The 22,151-nt window shown below is 42.0% G+C and overlaps 1 protein-coding gene and 1 pseudogene across 2 annotated transcripts in view; both read left to right on the top strand.

Moving 5' to 3' along the window:
• The window catches only part of ABHD12 (abhydrolase domain containing 12, lysophospholipase), a 94,792-nt gene that overhangs the window by 39,531 nt on the left and 33,110 nt on the right, over positions 1-22,151 (top strand). The window contains exons 2-3 of one of the 2 annotated variants that reach the window (XM_037055512.1): positions 1,328-1,444; positions 18,474-18,598. In XM_037055512.1, coding sequence (XP_036911407.1) covers positions 1,328-1,444; positions 18,474-18,598 — 242 coding nt within the window. The remainder of the gene's footprint in view (positions 1-1,327; positions 1,445-18,473; positions 18,599-22,151) is intronic. The other variant, XM_037055513.1, reaches the window with a different exon arrangement.
• Positions 20,401-20,761, top strand: LOC118993018 (60S ribosomal protein L30-like; annotated as a pseudogene).

Here is a 22,151-nt window from a genome sequence, read left to right as displayed (position 1 = left end):
ACAGGTGCTGTAACTTGGGGCACCTGCCCCCCAGTTACATCTTGAGGAAAAGTGGCATCCATCCCCCTGGCTCCAAGCCTCGCCACAGCCATTTAACATATCCAAGTGACCCGCCAAAGGCTATAGATATATTAAATGACCATGCCATGGATCAGCTGCAAGGCTGTGGCTGTACAAAACAGCTCTGTATGTTCCTGCTCCATGTGTCCCTCCCTCCAACTTACACCTGTGGGGGGAAGGGGTGAGGACATCTTATATGTCTCTCTAATATTTCCCAGACAACTTGAGTTCTGGATCCCATTCCAGATCCCTTTTTGGGGGCTCCCCTCTTGGCTGCACCCTGTATCATATCCTGTGTGTTTTTATAAATGATGTGATCCAAAAGTGTCTTCTTGGACATCAGGAGAGATGAGCTGTGTTAGGTCAGAGTCTCTCAAAAAACTAGATGGATGGAGCAAGCTAAGGAGCAGGGTTTATTAGCAGGGAGTAAGGGGGAAAAGTGGAGTCAACCGATGGATAGAGAAAGCTAAGGAGCAGGGTTTATTAGCAGGGAGTAAGGGGGAAAAGTGGAGTCAACCAAGGGAGGTTGGGACTCGTGAGGGAAGGTGGAGAAAGTGCAGCCAACCAAGGGAGGTTAAGACTTACGGGACAAAGTGAGGCCAACCAAATGAGGTTGGGGAGCCAACGAAGGGAGGTTATGACTCCCTTGGTTATTGTTAAGGCAGGGTTTGAAAGTGCAAAAACCTAAGAAAGATAAGTGTTTGGGGTGTCAGAGTCTGACTGGCTAGAGGTGGTTGCCTTTTGTGCTGACCATTGTTCTTGATACATCTTGTCAGGCTCAAGTTAAAGCTGCATCCTCTTATTCCAGATAGGCCAAACCCAGACCCCAGTTGTAGTCAGGCATCTTTGTCCTGGGTAGGGAGGATTGACAGGCAGTTTCCCAGTCAAGCATTTTTTCAGGCTACAGTTTCTTATGTTTCTCATGGTACAGATTTCCCACCTGGTGATTTTCCATTCCTCCTAGGCCTACCTAGGTCTCTCAGGCTGTGCTGATTCAGTTTCATTTGGACAATACATCTTGTATACAAGTTTCAGTTTGTCATATGTAACAAGTAATTATACACAGTATTTTAGCCCAGAAGGCATGAGGCTTATCACTTGATACAGAAAACTCAGAGTGCTTAAAAAAACCAAAAAACTCTGAGCCATAACTGTGAATGAACTTTAGAGGAAGGACATGAACTTTACAGGAAGTGCCAGAACTGAAGTCAGTTGGGGGATCGTCCTACCGTGGACATGGTGAACCTATACATGTCCTCCTTTCTAGCCCTTCCCTGCTGCAGGTTTCCCCAGACCCTTCTGCCTGCTCTTCTCCTATTTTCCGGACAAGATGCACCACTGTGTCTGATCTCTGCCTTCCCACAGCTGTGAACTGGCACTGCAGGTAGGACAGCATCCTTTTGGGCCAAACTCTGGTTGCTGCTTTTTGATTATTTCCAAACGTGATTTCCTGCTTCATTAAATGTGATTTCCTGCTTTATTTGATGAAGCCAAATTTTTTTTTTCTTTTTAATATACTTTATTGATTATGCCTTTACAGTTATCCCATTTCCCCACTTCTTTCCCCTCCACCCTGCAAACCCCTCCCCCACCATTCCCCCGCCTCTAGTTTATGTCATTTGTCATAAGTTCTTTAGAGACTACATTTCCCATACTATTCTTGCCCTCCCCACTGTCTATTTCCTACCTACTGTCTATGCCACTTATTCTCTGTACCTTCTCCCTCCTTCCCCTCCTCCCACTCCCCTGTTGCTAACCCTCCCTGTGATCTCCAATTTCTATGGTTCTGCTCCCGATCTAGCTGTCCTCTTAGTTTGCTTTTGTTTTAGGTGTGGTTGTTAATAACTGTGAGTTTGCTGTCCTTTCACTGTTCATATTTTCTATCTTCTTTTTCTTAGATAAGTCCCTTTAACATTTCATATAATAAGGGCTTGGTGATGATGAACTCCTTGAATTTGACCTTATCTGAAAAGCACTTTATCTGCCCTTCCATTCTAAATGAAAGCTTTGCTGGATAGAGCAATCTTGGCTGTAGGTCTTTGGATTTCATGACTTGGAACACTTCTTTCCAGCCCCTTCTTGCCTATAAGGTCTGTTTTGAGAAATTCGCTGACAGTCTGATGGGAAGTCCTTTGTAGGTGACTGTCCCCTTATCCCTTGCTGCTTCTAGGATTCTCTCCTTCATTTTAATCTTGGCTAATGTAATTATGACGTGCCTTGGTGTGTTCCTTCTTGGGTCCAACTTCTTTGGGACTCTCTGAGCTGCCTGGATTTCCTGGAAGTCTATTTCCTTTGCCAGACTGGGGAAGTTCTCCTTTATTATTTGTTCAAATACGTTTTCCACTTGTGGCTGTTTCTTTCCCCCTTCTGGTACCCCTATAATCCGGATGTTGGAACGTTTAAAGATGTCCTGGAGGTTCCTAAGCCTCTCCTCATTTTTTTGAATTTTTGTTTCTTCATTGTTTTCTATTTGGTCATTTTTTTCTTCCTTCTGGCCCACTCCCTTGGTTTTAGTCCCACTTTCCTTTCCATCACTATTGGTTTCCTGTGCATTTCCCTTCATTTCAATTAGTTTAGCCTTCATTTGTTCCTCTAATTTGTGACTAAAATCAACCAGTTCTGTGAGCATCCTGATCACCAGTGTTTTGAACCGTGCATCGGAAAGGTTGGCTATCTCTTGGTTGCTTAGAAGGATTGGCTCTGAGGCTTTGAGCTGTTCTTGAGCCATAATGTTTTCAGGTGTTCACGCCTGTTATGTATGAGGGGCAGAGCCTTAGGTGTTCATGAGGGTGGAGCAACCCAGGCGCTGGGTTGTGGTGCTGTATGTGGAGGTGGGGTCAGAGAGGGGCAGTGGCGTTTGTTCTGCTCTCTCCTGGATTTCGGTCCCCTCTACTGCTTCCCACAAGTAAACCTGGCCCCCCTCGTGCCGGCTCCTGGGTGTGTGGGCCTGTGCACCCTCCAGGAGCATGTGGGTCTCTCCAACAAACTCTCTGTGAGTCTGGGAGCCTCTCCCAGCACCTCGACCCTGAAAGTCTTTCCAGTTGGTGCTTTTGGGCTCTAATTCCCATCGCTGGGGCCCTAGCCTGAGCAGTCTGTCTCACTACCTGCTCCTTTGCTTGGTTTATCTGCATGCGAATGTGTGACCACGGTCAGCCAGCCGGCCTTGCACCCCCACTGGGTCTGCCCATTGCCACCCCATGCCTGGGATCCGCCAGCAGCCACCTGCGCTCCTGGGTCTGTCCAGCTGATCTTTCCTGCCCGAGCCTTGCTCTGCTGCTGACTCCGCCCCTCTTACCTGTCTGGCTGAATGGTTCGTTGTTGTCCATACAGTTCACTGTTCTGTCTGTTTTGGTTGTGTTTTTGTTACTAAAACTTTGTTGTCTTTAAACTTGGTCGTGCAAGGAGGCACAGTGTTTCCACCTACGCCTCCATCTTGGCTGGAAGTCCAAAAAATTTCTATTTTCTTATTTGCTCATGAAAGTTTTAAGTCTTGCAATAAGAACCTTCAAGTACTATCTTTAGAGATTAAAGGGTTGTTTTGACTACTCTAGGATGGCTTCCTTTATCCTCAAATCATTAATCTCTTTCAGGTTTATACAAAGACCAGCCAGAAGGAAGGCAGTGTCCTCACGACTCTTACTGGTCTGTTCCAAATGCCAGGGGAGGGGAGATGACCACAGGAAACTAAAGTGTGGGTGGTGGTGTATTAATGATCATGGGCATGAACTATTGGTTGAGCACAAAGCATGGTTAGCATTGAGTTTGGCTCTGTAGAAATAGATGGAAAAACCCTGAAGTTGCTGGCTGGGCATGTGAATGCCGTCTCTGTGCCCAGAACCAATTTTATTTGTCTACACTTATGGCACTTGCTTCTTTCCTCAACCTTCATGAGATCACATTTATTTTCCAGCAAGAGCTCCAGGTCTGATTACTGACAATAGAATGTAATGTTCCCAGTCCTGCTCTTAAGCGGACCCAGTGTATACGGAGAGCGGATGAGACAGGCTTTGGTTTGGGTTCATTTTCTCTACTGGATTCTTTTATCTGTGCACTTCTGAATATGCAGAAGGAAGTCACCATATTCTTAAGCATGTGTTTTAAGAGGGTTTGGAACAATTAGAGAATAAGGTTGCATATTCTGCTTATAAATTTGCTTATTTTTAAATTTCTGCTTTGAGTTATTATCCTAATTTACAGGTACTTAAATGTATCCAACAGATTCAAAATACCACAGTGACTTAATAGGTACCATGGTAACAGGTAATAGGTAACAGGGTGCAGTCAAGAGGGGGGCCCCAAATAGGGATTCGTAATGGATCCAGAACTTAAGGTGTCCAGGAAATATTAGAAAAATATGTAGGATGTTCTCATCCCCTGCCCACAAGGCTGAGATGGGGGATGGGATACATGGAGTTGGGCTATTGGGAGGTGTGTTGTGTAGCAACAGCTTTGCAGCTAACCTCTGGCATGGTCATTTAACATATCTATAACCTTTAACTGCTTTCATAGATATGTGACATAGCTGTTGCCATGCTTTGAGCCAAGGGGATGGAAGTGACTTCCACCCAAGATGTAACTGGGAGGCAGCTCCCCCTGGTTACAGCACCTGGGTGAGAGCTTGGAGAAGATTGGCTCCATGCCATGGAGCCACACCTGCCCAGACTTATGATGGCAGCCCAGTAAAGCTGAGAGAATATAGGAATGCTGGCAGGTGTAACCGATTGTAGGAGGAGGCAGAAATGGGGCCGCAGAGGAAGGTTGGCACGGGAATGTAAATCCGGGGTGGCAGCCATGCAGGAGGACCATGCAGCTGTGGCAATAGAAGGGAGAACCACGCTGCTTTGACAGAGTGGGGACTCCAAAGCTTTGGGGTGTTCGCTTTTGCCACATGGTTTAGGAAGTAGGAGAGACTTTGCCTGGAAGTAAAGTGGTGAAAGGACTCTTGCCGGGGCTGCGTAGGGGGCATGAGAAAGTGCCACATGATTTTGGATTAACTGGAGATTGGGGTGGCGACACAGCTAATGGTGCAGGGAGCCTGAATCACGGATTTCTACTTGTTTTCCTGAGATACAGTGCCCCAAACTGGGCAAAGGGGAAAAGGAAAGACTGTGTGAGTTCGTGGGTATTTTAAAGAACTTTAGTATTTTAATGAAGACATTAAGTCATTCCTCTTAAGTCTGTATAGCTTTTAAATAAATAATTCCTTTTCTTTTCACAAATTCTCTGCCATTGAGAGATGTTTTTCTTCTGGCAGCAGGCATAGCGAACCTAATGGGGGTGTAGACCCTCAGAGAAAAAGGGGGTCCTTTTGGCAATAGTATATCATTCACCCCACCCCCCGGATCTGTTCTGTAACACCATAATCCCTTTGAAAAATGCATGATAAAAATACATAAGAAGCTATTTATTAGGTCAGAAACCTTTTGTTACTCCTTTTTCTGCTTGAATTTGTACTTCCATTTTACCTCCCAAACAGAATAAATAGAAATTTTACTTCCAAAACAGAATAAATAGAAATTTTAAAATGTAAATATCTGTAGGTAAATGGATAAAACAACTATGGGCTATTTATACTATGGAATACTATTTGACCGTAAAAAAGAAAATTTTACCCATTGTGGCCTGCATGTATGGATGGACATGGAGAACACTATGCTAAGTGAAATAAGCCAGTCAGAGAAAAGCAAATACTATATGATTCCATTCACATGTGGAGTCTAATGAGCAAATGGAACTCAAAAGGAAAATTGGGACAAACTGTAGATGGAGAACAGGAAAACAGCTGGTGAATGGGGAGGTAAGGGGGTGAAGGGATTTAGCAAAAAGAAAAAAGGACTCATGAATGTGGACAAAAATATGATGGTTGCCTGGGGGAAGGGGGTATAAGGGGACTAAATGGAAATGAAAAAAAAGTACAATAAAGATTAAAATTCAAACAAAAAAATAAAGGAATAGATAAAAATGAGCTAGTTTAAAAACTGAATCTATCACTAAGTTATAAAAAAAATAATCAAAATAAATCAGAAATATCACTTTTTTAAATCACCTGAGAACATGCTCACTGATTTTAGAGGGGAAAGGAGGGAGAGAAACATCATTCGGGTGCCTCTCATATGCATTCCAGTCAGGGACTGAACCCACATGTGCCTTGACAAGGGACTGATCCCATGACCTGTCAGTTTGTGGGGTAATGCTCTAACCAACAAAGCCACACTGGCCAGGGCAAAAATACCATATGTTTTTCAGTTCCTTTCTGGCAAACAGATGCCATGTTTAGTATACCTTTAGAGTTAATTCTTTTTTAAAAAGATTTTATTTATTTATTTTTAGAGGAGAAGGGAAGGGGAGAGGGAGAGAAATATCAATGTATGGTTGCCTCTCGTCCCTCCCCTCCTGGGAACTGGCCTGCAACCCAGGCATGTGCCCTGACTGGGAATTGAACCACAGTTGTTTGGTTCACAGGCCTGCACTCAATCCAATGAGCTATGCCAGCCAGGGCTAAAGTTAATTCTCAAAGTTTGAACAAAGTTGGATACGTTTAAGAGAGTTGCATATTTAGAAGTATTTACTATCAAAATTTTATCCTTTGCAACTTTTTAAACATATAACAAATTTTAGATGTCAGCTTTAAATTGTGCATAGATACACAGTTTTAACATTCTTATGAGGACCAGGCAGCAAAAGAAATTGTAGAAGACTGGTTCAGATATTACCCAAAAACATGTTTAAAGGAAAAAAGTTTGATGCCCAAATTCTCACATGCCTGCCAGTTACCGCTGCAGTGGAAGCATGGCTGACTTCCTAAGACTAGGCTGTGTACTGTCCCTGTGTTGGTGGGTGGGCACAGTGTGGTGTGCAATGTGTGGACTTATAACCCACCAGACATGATATAAAGATTACTTCAAAGTGAAAACATATGCCTTTAGGTAGAGCATGTCCTCTCCTCATGATCTGAGAGGAGACCACTTCTTGTATTACCATTAACCAACTCAGTTCCTGGTGGCATCTGATTTTGCATACATTATGTAAGACTTTCTTCTTGCATTCTCCAGAAGCATCTGTTACCTCCTTGCTTTTTGCCTAGTCCTTCCCTCCTTCTCCCTGCCTCATGTTGAAATCATTCAAGATAGTGTTTTTCAAACTGCAGATTTCAGCCATTATTGCGTACTAAAACCAATTGTGAATTTTAATCAAAGGGAATTTTTGACCCTTAAACAGATGTGGTTTTCAACATCCCAGTGTCATTGCTACCAACCAGTATTTAAACTGAATCCCTTATATTAAGTGTCATTTAAGCCCTGATAAACCACTAGGAGGCTTGCTTTGTGGGTATATTTCTCCTCGAGGTTCACATCTTTCTGATTCCTAATTTTGTATATTCTGTTTCTGCCCTAAAACTTAATCTGTTTCTTGCTTCTTTCTTGGAAAAAAATAGTTCTTGGATTTATTAGCCAATTTTGTATTTCTTATGTCTGAACTTTTTAAATATGAAAATATTTATCTTGATGAGAATGCAAGTGTAATACAGACTAGTAATTATTTATTCTCTGTGTGCCTTATAAAAAGATTTTCAGACATGCAGAGAAAATTTACTACAACCATTTGCACTAACTGAAATACAATCTAGATAAATAAAATTTTATTATAGGAACTTATACTCTCATGCATTTAAAAAATTGTATATTTCATTATAAAATATTCATATCAAGAGATAACATTAGAAACTCATGTCCTATATAAGAAAAAACTCCCAGGATGAAAGAGAAACAAAAAAAACCCCAAAGGACTACCCGGGTACAGTTCTAAGTAGATTACTGTTGCTGTCCAGGATATAGAAGGGTTCTGGGGAGTACCCTGCTGAGAACACTGTGTTGGCTATATTTCTAGGTTATGGAAACCTTGCCCTTTAGATATATATCTTTCTGATAAAAATAATGATATAAAATTTCTAATATGAGGTCTGTGGAGTTTTCAAAACCAAATAGTTTTCTCTTGTTCTGTGAATTTCTTAGTGTAATATTTACTTTCGGTTTTACCTAAACTTAGTAACCACTAACTGCCATTCTTACATTGTCCTTTTCTCTCATTCTGGGCTTCAGATTTCCTGGGGACTCCCAAAACACTTGATATCTCTCAGTGATATCCAGTGCCTTTCTCAAAGCCCTTTTGTCTGCTCCACTGAGCTGAGAGCACAACATAGATGGAGATGCCTTCCTTCACTGTCTTTATTGTCCACTGCCTGAGCCTGCTAGGTGTTCAGTAATGACTTGAATAAATCAGGTGAATGAATAAAGTAAATTTCATTATCAGATGTACAGATGTGTCATCATTTTAATTGGGGCATTATTTCCATATAGTAAGATATACCAATATATACGATTGTGTAACCACAATCAAGAGAAAAAAAAAAGACTTGCAGCCAAGATGGAGGCGTAGGTGGAAACACTGTGCCTCCTTGCACGACCAAGTTTAAAGACAACAAAGTTTTAGTAACAAAAACACAACCAAAACAGACAGAACAGTGAACTGTATGGACAACAACGAACCATTCAGCCAGACAGGTAAGAGGGGCGGAGTCAGCAGCAGAGCAAGGCTCGGGCAGGAAAGATCAGCTGGACAGACCCAGGAGTGCAGGTGGCTGCTGGCGGATCCCAGGCATGGGGTGGCAATGGGCAGACCCAGTGGGGGTGCAAGGCCGGCTGGCTGACCGTGGTCACACATTCGCATGCAGATAAACCAAGCAAAGGAGCAGGTAGTGAGACAGACTGCTCAGGCTAGGGCCCCAGCGATGGGAATTAGAGCCCAAAAGCACCAACTGGAAAGACTTTCAGGGTCGAGGTGCTGGGAGAGGCTCCCAGACTCACAGAGAGTTTGTTGGAGAGACCCACATGCTCCTGGAGGGTGCACAGGCCCACACACCCAGGAGCCGGCACGAGGGGGGCCAGGTTTACTTGTGGGAAGCAGTAGAGGGGACCGAAATCCAGGAGAGAGCAGAACAAACGCCACTGCCCCTCTCTGACCCCACCTCCACATACAGCACCACAACCCAGCGCCTGGGTTGCTCCACCCTCATGAACACCTAAGGCTCTGCCCCTCATACATAACAGGCGTGAACACCTGAAAACATTATGGCTCAAGAACAGCTCAAAGCCTCAGAGCCAATCCTTCTAAGCAACCAAGAGATAGCCAACCTTTCCGATGCACGGTTCAAAACACTGGTGATCAGGATGCTCACAGAACTGGTTGATTTTAGTCACAAATTAGAGGAACAAATGAAGGCTAAACTAATTGAAATGAAGGGAAATGCACAGGAAACCAATAGTGATGGAAAGGAAAGTGGGACTAAAACCAAGGGAGTGGGCCAGAAGGAAGAAAAAAATGACCAAATAGAAAACAATGAAGAAACAAAAATTCAAAAAAATGAGGAGAGGCTTAGGAACCTCCAGGACATCTTTAAACGTTCCAACATCCGGATTATAGGGGTACCAGAAGGGGGAAAGAAACAGCCACAAGTGGAAAACGTATTTGAACAAATAATAAAGGAGAACTTCCCCAGTCTGGCAAAGGAAATAGACTTCCAGGAAATCCAGGCAGCTCAGAGAGTCCCAAAGAAGTTGGACCCAAGAAGGAACACACCAAGGCACGTCATAATTACATTAGCCAAGATTAAAATGAAGGAGAGAATCCTAGAAGCAGCAAGGGATAAGGGGACAGTCACCTACAAAGGACTTCCCATCAGACTGTCAGCGAATTTCTCAAAACAGACCTTATAGGCAAGAAGGGGCTGGAAAGAAGTGTTCCAAGTCATGAAATCCAAAGACCTACAGCCAAGATTGCTTTATCCAGCAAAACTTTCATTTAGAATGGAAGGGCAGATAAAGTGCTTTTCAGATAAGGTCAAATTCAAGGAGTTCATCATCACCAAGCCCTTATTATATGAAATGTTAAAGGGACTTATCTAAGAAAAAGAAGATAGAAAATATGAACAGTGAAAGGACAGCAAACTCACAGTTATTAACAACCACACCTAAAACAAAAGCAAACTAAGAGGACAGCTAGATCGGGAGCAGAACCATAGAAATTGGAGATCACAGGGAGGGTTAGCAACAGGGGAGTGGGAGGAGGGGAAGGAGGGAGAAGGTACAGAGAATAAGTGGCATAGACAGTAGGTAGGAAATAGACAGTGGGGAGGGCAAGAATAGTATGGGAAATGTAGTCTCTAAAGACCTTATGACAAATGACATAAACTAGAGGCGGGGGAATGGTGGGGGAGGGGTTTGCAGGGTGGAGGGGAAAGAAGTGGGAAAATGGGACAACTCTAATGCCATAATCAATAAAATATATTTAAAAAGGAAAAAATATTTCATTACTCCCAAAGTGCCCTGTGGTGCTTACAACATCTTCCCTCTATCCCAAGCCTCTGATAGCCACTATTCTGGTTTTTTGTCTGTATAGTTCTGTCTTTTCTAGAATTTTAGATAAATAAAATTATATACTGTGTAGTCTTTTGTGTCTTAACTTATTTAGTTTATTTTATTTTTTTAAATATAATTTTTATTTAATTCTTGTTCAAGTACAGGTTTCTGTCTTATCTTCCCAACCCTGCCCTCCCCGCCTCCCTCCACTTTCCACCCCCCACCCTTAGTTATTGTCCATGTGTCCTTTATACTTGTTCATGTGAGTCCACCCCCTTTTCCCCTATGATTCTCTCCCCTCTCCCCTCTGGACCCTGTCAGCCTGTTCCATATTTGAGTGTTATTGGTCGTATTTTGCTTCTTTGTTTGGTTTGTTTAGAATCCTGTTAACGGTGAGATCATATGATATTTGTCTTTCACCGCCTGGCTTATTTCACTCAGCATAATGCTTTCCAGTTCTGTTGCAAAGGGTAGTAGTTCCTTCTTCCTTTCTGCAACAGAGAATTCCATTGTGTAAATGTACCATAGTTTTGTGATCCAGTCATTGACTGATGGGCATCTAGGTTGCTTCCAACTCTTGGCTATCGTGAATTGTGCTGCTATGAACATTGGGGTGCATAGGTTCTTTTGGATTGGTGTTTCAGGATTCTTAGGATATACCCCTATGAGTGGAATTGCTGGGTCAAAAGGCATGTCCATTTTTTAGTTTTCTTAGAAAATTCCATACTGTTTTCCATAGTGGTTGTACCAGTCTGCAATCCCACCAACAGTGAACTAGGGTCCCCTTTTCCCCACAACCTCTCCAGCACTTGTTGTTTGTTTCTTTGTTTATGATAGCCATTCTGACTGGTGTTCAGTGGTATCTCATTGTGGTTTTAATTTGCATCTCTCTGATAGCTAGCGATATCGAGCATCTTTTCATGTGTCTCTGGATCCTCTGTATGTCCTCCTTAGAGAAATTTCTGTTCAAGTCCTCTGCCCATTTTTTAATCGGGTTCCTTGTCTTCTTTGAGTGGAGTCGAGTGAGTTCTTTGTATATTTTGGAGATTAAACCTTTGTCTGAGGTATCATTGGCAAATCTGTTTTCCCAAACAGTTGCTTCTCTTTTTATCTTGATACTGTTTTCCTTAGCCATGCAGAAGCTTTTAATTTTGATGAGATCCCATTTGTTTCTTCTTTCCTTTATATCCCTTGCTCTAGGGGACGTGTCAGTAAAAATATTGCTGCGTGGAATATCTGAGATTTTCTTGCCAATGCTCTCCTCTAGGGCTTTAATGGTTTCACGGCTTATATTTAAGTCTTTTATCCACCTTGAATTTATTTTGGTGTATGGTGTAAGTTGGTGCTCAAGTTTCATTTTTTTGCATGTAGCTGTCCAGTTCTCCCAACACCATTTGTTGAAAAGGCTGTCTTTACTCCATTTTATGTTATTGCCCCCTTTGTCGAATATTAATTGACTGTAGAGAGTTGGGTTTATTTCTGGGCTCTCTGTTCTATTCCATTGGTCTATGTGCCTGTTTTTGTGCCAGTACCAGGCTGTTTTGATTACAGTGGCCTTGTAATACAGTTTGATATCAGGTATTGTGATCCCTCCTACTTTGTTCTTCTTTCTCAAAATTGCAGCAGCTATTCGGGGTCTTTTCTGGTTCCATATAAATTTTTGAAGTGTTTGTTCTATGTCTGTGAAATACGCCATTGGTACTTTAATAGGTATTGCATTGAATCTGTAAATTGCTTTGGGTAGTATGGACATTTTGATGATGTTAATTCTTCCAATCCATGAACACCGTATATGTTTCCATTTATTTGTGTCTTCCTTGATTTCTTTCTTCAGTGTTGTGTAGTTTTCTGCATACAGGTCTTTTACCTCCTTGGTTAGGTTTATTCCCAGATATTTTATTTTTGTTTTCGCTATATCGAATGGGATTATTTTCTTGATTTCTGCTTCTGCTGCTTCATTGTGGGTATACAAAAATGCCTTTGATTTCTGGATATTGACTTTGTATGCCGCTGTTTTGCCAAATTCATTTATTAGTTCAAGCAGTTTTTTGGTAGAGGCGATAGGATTTTCCATGTACACTATCATGTCATCTGCAAGCAGTGCCAGTTTTGTTTCCTCCGTTCCGATTTGGATGCCTTTTACTTCCTTTTCTTGTCTGATTGCTGTGGCTAGAACTTCTAATACTATATTGAATAGAAGTGCTGAAAGTGGGCACCCTTGTCTTGTTCCTGATGTTAGTGGAAAAGCTTTTAGTTTTTGCCCATTGAGTATGATGTTGGCTGTAGGTCTTTCATATATGGCCTTTATTATGTTAAGGAATGCTCCCTCTATTCCCATTTTTCTGAGTACCTTTATCATAAATGGGTGTTGAACCTTATCAAAAGCTTTTTCTGCATCTATTGATATGATCATGTGATTTTTGTCTTTGCTTTTGTTTATTTGGTGTATTACATTTATTGATTTGCGTATATTGAACCATCGTTGCATTCCTGGGATCAATCCCACTTGGTCGTGGTGTATGATCTTTTTGATGTATTGTTGGAAGCGATTTGCCAGTAGTTTATTGAGGATTTTAGCATCTATGTTCATCAGTGATATTGGCCTAAAGTTTTCTTTCTTTGTAGTGTCTCTATCTGGCTTTGAAATTAGGGTGATGCTGGCTTCATAAAAAGAGTTGGGGAGTTTTCCCTCCTTTTGGATTTTTTGGAATAGTCTGTGAAGAATAGGGGTTAGCTCTTCCTTAAAAGCTTTGTAGAATTCTCCTGTGAAACCATCTGGTCCACGGCTTTTGTGTGATGGGAATTTTTTGATTACTGCTTCAATTTCATTTGCTGTTATTGGCCTGTTCAGGTTTTCTGCTTCTTTTTCATTGAGTAGTGGAAGATTATATTTTTCTAGAAATTTCTCCATTTCACGTAGGTTTTCAAATTTCTTGGCATACCGTTCCACATAGTAATTTCTTACAATCCTTTCAATTTCTGCAGTATCAGTTGTAATCTCTCCTCTTTCATTTCTGTTTGTGTTTATTTGGGTCTTCTCTCTTCTTTTCTTGATGCGCTTACTTAAAAGTTTGTCTGTTTTGTTTATCTTTTCAAAAAACCAACTCCTGGATTCATTGATCCTTAGAATTGTGCTTTTAGTTTCTATGTCATTTAATTCTGCTCTGATCTTGGTTATTTCCTTCCTTCTACTTGCTCTGGGCTGTCTTTGTTGTTGTTCCTCGAGTTCCTGGAGGCGTCGGGTTAGGTTGTTTGTTTGAAATGTTTCTATCTTCTTTAGGTAGGCCTGTATTGCTATGTACTTCCCTCTCAGGACTGCCTTCACTGTGTCCCATAGGTTTTGGGTTGTTGTGAGTTCATTTTCATTTGTTTCCAGAAGCTTTCTGATTTCTTCCCTAATTTCAATCTTGACCCATTCGTTGTTTAATAGCCTACCATTCAGTCTCCATGATTTGGGGTGTTTTGGGTTTTTTAATTGGGGTCGGTTTCCAATTTCAGTCCCTTGTGATCAGAGAAAATGCTTGGTATGATTTCTATTTTCTTGAAGTTATTGAGACTCGTTTTGTGTCCTATCATGTGATCTATCTTTGAAAATGTTCCATGTGCATTTGAAAAGAAAGTGTATTTAGCTTCTTTGGGATGGAGGACTCTATATATATCAATTAGGTCCCTTTCGTTTAGGGTGTCATTTAATGCTGCAATATCTTTGTTGATATTTTGTTTGGAAGATTTGTCCAATTTAGACAGTGGGGTGTTAAAATCCCCTACTATAATTGTGTTGCTGTCAGTTTCTTTCTTGAGGTCCCCCAGAATTTTCTTTATATATTTCGGTGCTCCTATGTTGGGTGCATATATATTTACGATGTTAATGTCTTCTTGGTGGATTCTCCCTTTGAGTATTATGAAGTGACCTTCTGGGTCTCTCTTTATGGCCCTTCTTTTGAAGTCTATTTTGTCTTATATGAGAATTGCTACCCCGGCTTTTTTTTCTTGTCCATTTGCTTGGAAAATTTGTTTCCATCCTTTCACTTTTAGTCTGTGGTGGTCCTTTGACCTGAGGTGGGTGTCTTGTAGGCACCATATGTGTGGGTCCTGCTTTCTTATCCATTCAGCTATTCTCTGTCTTTTAATTGGTGCATTTAATCCATTTACGTTTAAGGTTATTATTGAAAGGTACTTATTCATTGCCCTTTATGTACCTGTGTTCCTCTCTATTTCTCTCTTTTCCTTTCCTATAGCAGTCCTTTTAGTAATTCTTGTAGAGCTGGTTTGGTGGAGGCATATTCTTTTAGACTTCTTTTGTCTTGGAAGCTCTTTATTTGGCCTTCTATCTTGATTGAGAGCCTTGCTGGGTACAGTAGCCTTGGTTGTAGGCCTCTGTTTCTCCTTACTTGGAATATTTCTTGCCATTCTCTTCTTGGTTGTAATGTTTCCTTTGAGAAGTCAGTAGCCAACCTTATTGGGACCCCCTTGTATGTTACTTCCTTTTTCTCCCTTGCTGCCTTTAGGATTTCCTCTTTGTCTTGGGGGTTTGTCATTTTAATGATGATGTGTCTTGCAGTAGGCCTCTTTGTGTTCCACCTGATTGGGACTCTCTGGGGTTCCTGAATCTGTGTGACTTTATCTCTCCTCAACTTAGGAAAATTTTCCGTTATTACTCTTTCAAGTAGGTTTTCTATCCCTTGTTCTTCTTCCTCTCCTTCTGGTATTCCTATTATTCGGATATCATTACGTTTCACATTGTCTTGCATTTCTCTTAAACTCTCCTCATTGTTTCTGATTCTCTTTTCCATTACTTGGTCTGTCTGGGAGATTCTTTCTACCCTGTCTTCAGTCTCACTTATGCGGTCTTCTGACTCATCGATCCTACTCTTCATACCTTCTACTGTGTTCTTCAGTTCAGAAATCGTATTCTTCATTTCCTCCTGGCCTTTGCTGATTGTTTCTATTTCCTTTTTCATGTTGGTATAGTTTGCGGAGAGTTCACTGTAGCTCCCCTGTAGTTTCTGGTAGCTAGTTGTAAGCTCTTTGAATTTCCTGATAACCAGTGCTTTGAATTCATTATCTGATAGTTGGCTTGCCTCTATTTCATCTAAGGTTCTTTCTGAGACTTCCTCCTTTTCTTTCATTTGGGGGTTGTTTCTTTGTCTTCCCATTGTTTGTGTTGCTCTTCTTGTTGGCTTCAGCTTCTTAAAGTGGTCTGTTCTGGGTTCCTGGGTTTATGGTGTGAACTTCTGTGGTAAGATGCCTGTGAGAATCAGTGGTACAGTCTCCTGCAGGTATTTTGGTGTTCTCCACTTCCACCTACTCCTCTTTTTGGCTTCCAGCTGGTCAAACCTTTTCTTCTGGTCTCCCTATCTGCAGCAGCCTGAGGGACTATTAGTGTGGCCTTTCTCTTGTCTTGGTGAATTTAGTTGGCCTCGCCAGTGCCCTCCCAAGATCCAGAATGGCGCTGCTCTCCCGTGCCCCGCTGAGAGCAGGTTTTTCCCCAGGCTTCCCAACTCTGGCCTGGCCTGAGGGCACGTACTTCCAGCCAGGCTTTCCTGGTCTCGCAGGCTTGGGATTGTACCTTTCCCAGTGCTGTGGCTGCACACACTGGGCAACTCACAATTCTTCCAAGCTGGCAACCACAGCCTCACTCCCGGTGCTTCTCAGTCTGCGCCCAGCTGGGTAGGGATGGATCTGGCGATTGGCGCTTCCCCAGGGGCCCTGTAAGTCTCTCGCAGCGCCCCGATGCTGCGTGAGCGCCTGCTGGAGTCCCCGGCTGGAGTCTCCCGGTATCGGGAATGCGCACCTCCGGGAATGCCACCCAGACCTCCAAGCCGGCAACTACAGCCTGCCTTCAGGTGCTTCTCAGCCTGCGCCCGGCTGGGTAGGGAGGGAGCTGGTGACTGGTGCTCTTCCAGGGGCACTGACTGTATCCCGAAGCTCCCCTGAGACTGTGGGAGCGCCAGCTCAGGCTACTGGGAATGCTGGGGCCCCTCAGTTCCCCAAACTGGCAAACACAGCCTGACTCCCCGGGTTATTAGAGTTCTCTGGTTTGCTTCCCGATGCACACTCCTCTCTCTGCCACTACAGGCAAACCGATCTCTCCTGGTGTTTTCCAATCTGCACCCTGCTGGTTAGAGAGGATGCCGGTGACTAGTTCTCTTATAGGGTTGTCATTGTTGCCCTCCCTGGGCTCTGAGAGATCAGGGTAGCCCTGCCAGGGCCCTGGCGCTGCTGGCGAAGGGCCCGCAGCCTCTGTGCTGTTCCCTCGTATCTTGCTGATCTGAGAGTTCCGTCTCCTCTCCTTAAACTCTGGTCATTCAGTGTCCACTGTACTCTCTGGGGTCCTGCTGTCCCATATGCTGGGTCGCTGTTGGGTGTTCGCTGTGCTCCTCTGCAGAGCAGCCTGGTTTTTCTCCGGTGCGAGAAGGGAAGCGAAATCCTTTGTCCTACTCCGTCGCCATCTTCCCACTCCTCTTAACTTATTTAGTTTAGCATAATGTTTTTGGATTCATCTGAATGGTTTCTTTTAAGATTTTTGAAAATTTTTTTTCAGGGAGAAAGAAATGGAGGGAGAAACAGAGGGAGAGAAACATTAATGTGTGGTTGCCTTTCATGCATCCTCTACCGGGGATCTGGCCTGCAACGCAGGCATGTGCCCTGATTGCGAATCAAATCAGCTTCCCTTTGGTTCATAGGCCTGGGCTCAATTCACTGAGCTACAGTAGCCAGGGCTCATCTGCATGTTTATAAAACCATCTTAAGTATTTTTAAAATAATCCGGATATAAATAACTCTCCCCATAAGGTTTTTCTTGTTATGGAAAGTTAGAACAGTGGTTCCCAAAGCTGCTCTAGAGGATCTCGGGAGGTCCCTGAGATCATTTCCAAGTGTCCATAAGGTCAAAATATTTTCATAATGACACTGAGATGTTACTTGCCTATTTCATTGTCATGGTTTCCCAGATGTAGTTTTTCCCAGTAGTGTAGTTTCCCAAATGCTACATGATATGTGGTATTACAACAAGATTGAATGTAAAGACAGATACAAGAATCCAATCTGTCTTCTAGTAAGCAGTCTGCCTTAAAGAAGTTTGTAAAAGTATTAATGCTACTCTTCTAACGGAAAGTTTTTGTATTGGAAAAATATAATCACTTTTTAAAACATGTTAGCTATATAAACATGTAATCGATTGTTTATGTGTTATTATAAGCATTAATAGATATTTTAAAAATCTCTTTGTTTTAACTTCCCATATGACAAGTAGTAGTGCATATAAACCATACGAACAAAAACTCTTTAAGGTGCGTAAGTTTTTATTTGTAGAGAGGCCCTTAGATTAAGATGTTTGAGACTGTCTGGGCTATGAACATTTTTGAAAGGGATCAGGAACAGCATGAAGACCTCTGGGAGCTAGTTATAGAGGTTAGAAAATGATCTTAATCTTTGGGGTGATGATAGGGCCTGAGGTGCCTGGAGAAAGGGCCTCCATTGGGTGGTATCAGAAGGGATGAGAGCAGAAATGGGAGGACATTCAGTGACAGCAACAGTCCCTTGTGCTCTCCCAGGACTTTGTTGGGCAGGTTCTGTTGGTGTATGCACTTCCTATAAGGAGCTAATGAGTAACGCACACCTGTGGCTGGTTTGCAAGAGGGTGATCACAAGGCCCAGAAGCAGCCATTGTCTTCTGATATGAAGTTGCAGCCATGGCTTGATATTAGGTTGGGCACTTTCTGAAAATCTGATGTCCATGCTATAGGGAATTGTCAGGACTGTTTCTTTGGCTTTCAGGGAAAAAATTTTACAGTAGTGTTCTAAGATCAAATTAAAAGACTACCTAAAATAATTATTTTAATAATAGGTGGAAAGCTGTTCTTATTATTTATTGACAATATTCTTGTGGAAAAAGATTCTTGTGGATTGCAGTTAGTAGTTTGGATAATGCTGTTAATAAATTCTAGCAAAATTGCACCTACTGCCTTTGACTTGTTAATTTCTTTTCTCTTGCAGGCGAAAGAGAATGTGGTTTCGACTGAGGAAGATACTCTTTTGTGTTTTGGGGTTGTATGTTGGTATTCCATTTCTCATCAAACTATGTCCTGGGATACAGGCCAAACTGATTTTCTTAAATTTTGGTAAGTATCATGTGTCGGTTTTTTTTTATATAGTAACTTATTTTCATGATGGTTTACACAGGGTGGGGCAAAAGTAAATTTAAGGATGTTCTTATGGAAAATAATACAATAAAAATAAAAGAATAAACTTTGTGTTTTATGTACTCAAAACTGTAAACCTACTTTTTCCCACCCTGTATTTATATATCCATCACCCAGATCAAAAGATAGAACATATCTATTACCCAGAAAGTTCCCTTGTGCCCCTTCCCAGTTAAAGTCTGTAAGGAGTGCATTGCTCTCTAGGACTGGGATTTGTATACATAGATGACTATTGCATGGTTGGGGGAAGGTCTTTCTTTAGCTGAGGTGGGTAAACATGTTGAAGTTGCTTTGTCACTTGTCTAGTCTAGAAGGTTTACTCTCCTTGGAAAAGATGACCACTTCATTTTTTTAAAGATTTTATTTATTTATTTTTAGAGAGAGGGAAAGGAAGGGAAAAAGAGGGAGAGAAACATCAGTGTGTAGTTGCCTCCCCCTACTGGGGACCTGGCCTGTAACCCAGGAATGTGCCCTGACAGGGAATTGAACCAGTGACCCTTTGGTTTGCAGGCCAGCACTCAATCCACTTAGCCACATCAGCCAGGGCGCAAGATGACCACTTTAAAAAATAACAATTAAGGCTTTTTTTTAATCAAAAATTTTTTCACTTAAAAACTGACATATCCTGGCTGGTGTAGCTCAGTGGATTGAGCGCAGGCCTGCGAACCACACGATTGTGATTCAATTCCCAGTCAGGGCACATGCATGGGTTGCAGGCCAGTTCCCAGCAGGGGACGCATGAGAGGCAACCATACATTGATATTTCTCTCCTTCTCACCTTCCCTTCCCCTCTAAAGATAAATAAATAAAATCTTTTTAAAAACCCTGACATATACTTAGGTTTCTGTGGCATTATATGCTGGCTTTACGGTGTTGCCGTCTCCTTGAGCTCTCTTGAACCTTGTGTGTTCCAAAGGTGTTTTTCTTTTTTTTCCCATGCTATATATTTACTTTTTCGCAAGTGGGAAGGAAAGGTACAGAAGTATCAAGCATGTGAAATAGAATGTAAATAATTTCTGGGGATAATCCGTTTAAGGAGCACCATTTTATACCTACCAAATGAGGCTAGGAGGGCAGGGACTATTTGTGTTGGTGTTAGAGGTTTCAGGATAGAACATGGTACTCCATAAATGATGGCCTTCAAATTGGGTACGTGTAGCATTTGAACCAGTGAGGTGGCCTCTATGCATGCTCTTTGGTTCCCTTGGTTAGCAAACAGTGGATTTGAACCTTATGTGTTTGGGAGCTAGAGGCTAGGGAAGTTGAGGATGATGACTATGGAGGCAGCAGAGGAGCTGATAGAGAGGAGAAAGAAGAAAAAGCCTAAGGATCAGGGGGAACACTGACAGATGTTGAGATGCTCCATGTGTAATTAGCCTGGTCCATGCCAGGAGAGGGATGGCTGGCACTAGGGATTCGTGTGTCATAGGGCTCCAGAACCCCTTGCTTGTAGTAACACAAGTGCTCCCAGTTCTGCAGGTGTCTGGATATACTAGTTTGGGGTGTTAATTCTGTAATAGACTTACTGATAGAAACTTGGAAGTCTCTGGCTAAAAGGGAATTTCTGCTCTAAAGAGGAACAGTAGGAGAACAGAAATAGTAAGATCAATATTTAATGCTTCATAAATCCAAAATAAGTTTTTTATTTGGTCTTAAAATAACTATAACTTTCTTGCCCTTTGATCATCTTGGCAGCTGCTCTTGGCTGGGGGTTACCCTGCACCTAAGACAGAAAGATGGTGTCCACAAAAAAGATGAAGTTGTTACTGCAGTTGATCATATCTAGGCTCCAACTTGTTATAAAAGGTGGAAAGTACATGCTGGGGTACAAGCATACTCTGAAAGTGATCAGACAAGGCAAAGAAAAATTGGTCATCCTCACAAACAACTGGCCAAACTTGAGAAAATCTGAACTAGGATACTATACCATGTTGGCTAAAACTGTTGTCCATCATTGCTATAGCAATGATACTGAATTGGGCACAGGGTATATAAAATACTTGAGTATGTACACTGGCTATTATTCATCCAGGTGATTCTGATACCATTAGAAGCAGGCCAGCCCTGGCTGGTGTGGCTTAGTAAGTAGAGCACTGGCCTTGCAAACCGAAAAATTGCTGGTTCGATTCCAGGCCAGGGCACATGACTGAGTTGTGAGCCAAGTCCTCAGATGGGGGCACATGAAAAGCAACTGATGTTCCTCATATACATTGATGTTTTTCTCCTTCTTTGTCCCTCACTTCCCCTCTCTCTAAAAATAAATACATAAAACATTTTAAAGCAGCATCAGCATGCCAGAAAAGACTGATACAAAGTAAATCCTGCAAATTAAGAAAAAATAAAACCAGTGAGAATTTCTTTTACAAAAATTTAAACTATAAAATACATGTAGTGTACTAAGAGGCATTTGATTTTTCTAGCAGAAACAGCAGAACTTCTAGTAATTTATCATCTCTCTAAGCTTTCGTCACTTGTGAGAAGCTCAAATTTATTTCTTTTTCTTTTTTCTTAAATACATTTTATTGATTATGCCATTATAGTTGTCCCATATCCCCCACTTCATTCCCCTTCACCCTGCACACCCCTCCCCCACCATTCCCCCCCCTTTAGTTTATGTCCATGTGTCACAAGTTCTTTAGATTCTGTATTTCTCATACTATTCTTGCCCTGCCCCCTGTCTATTTTCTACCTACCATCTATGCTACTTATTCTCTGTACCTTCTCCCCCCTTCTCCTCCGCTAACCCTACATGCGATCTCCATTTCTATGGTTCTGCTCCCGATCTAGTTGTCCTCTTAGTTTGCTTTTGTTTTACGTGTGGTTAATAACCATGAGTTTGGTGTCCTTTCACTGTTCATATTTTTATCTTCTTTTTCTTAGATAAGTCACTTTGACATTTCATATAATAAGGGTTTGGTGATGATGAACTCCTTGAATTTGACCTTATCTGAAAAGCACTTTATCTGCCCTTCCATTCTAAATGAAAGCTTTGCTGGATAGAGCAATCTTGGATGGAGGTCTTTGGATTTCATGACTTGGAACACTTCTTTCCAGCCCCTTCTTGCCTGTAAGGTCTGTTTTGAGAAATCAGCTGACAGTCTGATGGGAAGTCCTTTGTAGGTGACTGTCCCCTTATCTCTTGTTGCTTCTAGGATTCTCTCCTTCATTTTCATCTTGGGTAATGTAATTATGATGTGCCTTGATCTGTTCCTTCTTGGATCCAACTTCTTTGGGACTCTGAGCTTCCTGGTGTGCTTTGTAAGTAGAGCACTGGCCTTGTGCTGGAAGGACATTTCCTTTGCCAGATTGGGGAAATTCTCCTTTATTATTTGTTCAAATAAATTTTCCACTTGTTGCTCTTCTTCTTCCCCTTCTGGAACCCCTATAATTCGGATTTTGGAAAGTTTAAAGATGTCCTGGAGGTTCCCAAGCCTCTCCTCATTTTTTTGAATTTTTGTTTCTTCATTGTTTT

This window comes from Sturnira hondurensis, unplaced genomic scaffold, assembly GCF_014824575.4.
Source record: "Sturnira hondurensis isolate 20B ecotype Veracruz unplaced genomic scaffold, ASM1482457v3 Scaffold0008640, whole genome shotgun sequence".
NCBI lineage: Eukaryota > Metazoa > Chordata > Mammalia > Chiroptera > Phyllostomidae > Sturnira > Sturnira hondurensis.
The sequence above is the reverse complement of the archived record's forward strand: the minus strand, read 5'-3'. Positions and strand labels throughout refer to the sequence as shown.